Raw genomic sequence first — 1,212 nt, forward strand, 5'->3', positions numbered from 1 at the left:
AGCAGTCCTGTTTTCGGACTGTGTGAGGAAGACGCAGCACGCATGCATGGGGACAACATGCAAACTCCTTGCAGGTCTGAATTTGACCCCATGACCTTCTTGTTTATTAACAAGACAACAGGTAACTACCAGCTATACCACCATGCAGCCTGCAATAAACCCAATGAAATTCAATTAAATTTATGAAAAGTTCAAGGGGCATAATTACTTTTTTTCTGCAGTATTTATTTTCTTGATGATCCATATGGTCACATTTTCCTGCAAGACGCTATTTATTAAAAAAAAATCCTGTTGTTTTTGTTTTCACATTAAAACATAATTAAGCACATTTAAATGTGGGGCAACTGCTCTCCACTACACAAATCTTTGCAACATCTTCAACATAAATTCCTCCACTGTAGTTCTCCCCCTCGCTATGCGGTGGCAGCGCTGAGCACACACGCTCCTCTCTCAGCTGGAGTTTCTCCACGCCCAGTTTGGAGACGTTTACTTCAAATTTCCGCTTTTCTCACCCGAAGTTGTTGGGTTAGGAGGTGGCCCAGGTTTGGCGTCTTTTGAGGCGGAATTTAGTTGTGTCTGACAGGTAATGGCGCGACTGTTTCTGAGGGGAAGCCTGCAGAGGTGCATCGCCACCCAGATCAGGATGTCATCTGACCAGGTAAATGGTTGGGGGACTTGTTCCATGAGGTTAGCATTAGCTCGCCTAGTTTATCTGTCACTCGCACACAACAAAGTCAGTTTGCTGCTTTGACACTACTTATATTAGTTGCGTTATGGGTGTTTAAAGTAACTTTTTTTTTTTAACAGGGATTTCACTTTTTAGCCAGTGCTTTAAAACAAATTACTTTTGCATTTTTTAAAAAATGAAATGAAATTGAAACATTTGAGAAATCTCTCATATGTTTGCTTATTATTCTTTAAGATTAACGTTCTTGTATCCATAACTCCAGTCCTGTTTGCCCAGCAATCAATCGTTGCACCTTTCGCAGAGGGAGTGCATTCAAGTTTTCTCACACTGTGTTTAAACAGCCACTTTGGTCAGCAATCGACCCAAATCTGTTTGCTTATCACAACTCACAACTAAACATAGTAAAACCAACAAAAGTAAAGGCTGCGTGCTCGGCTTTCGTTTAGCCTCCCCACCTCTGACAGACATTTCAGCAGCTCCCCCCCCCCCCCCCCCCCCCCCCCCCCCCCCCCCCGCCCCCCCCC

At 43.7% G+C, this 1,212-nt stretch overlaps 1 protein-coding gene across 1 annotated transcript in view; it reads left to right on the forward strand.

The window, feature by feature from the left end:
* Positions 1-470: 470 nt before the first annotated feature.
* The window catches only part of atp5if1 (ATP synthase inhibitory factor subunit 1), a 6,646-nt gene continuing 5,904 nt past the window's right edge, over positions 471-1,212 (forward strand). The window contains exon 1 of the mRNA XM_015054659.1: positions 471-658. Within this exon, the coding sequence (XP_014910145.1) occupies positions 587-658 (72 nt within the window). The 5' untranslated portion in view covers positions 471-586. The remainder of the gene's footprint in view (positions 659-1,212) is intronic.

Source organism: Poecilia latipinna, unplaced genomic scaffold, assembly GCF_001443285.1.
Source record: "Poecilia latipinna isolate Pla-1442-1.1 unplaced genomic scaffold, P_latipinna-1.0 Scaffold1267, whole genome shotgun sequence".
NCBI classification, from domain to species: Eukaryota; Metazoa; Chordata; class Actinopteri; order Cyprinodontiformes; family Poeciliidae; genus Poecilia; species Poecilia latipinna.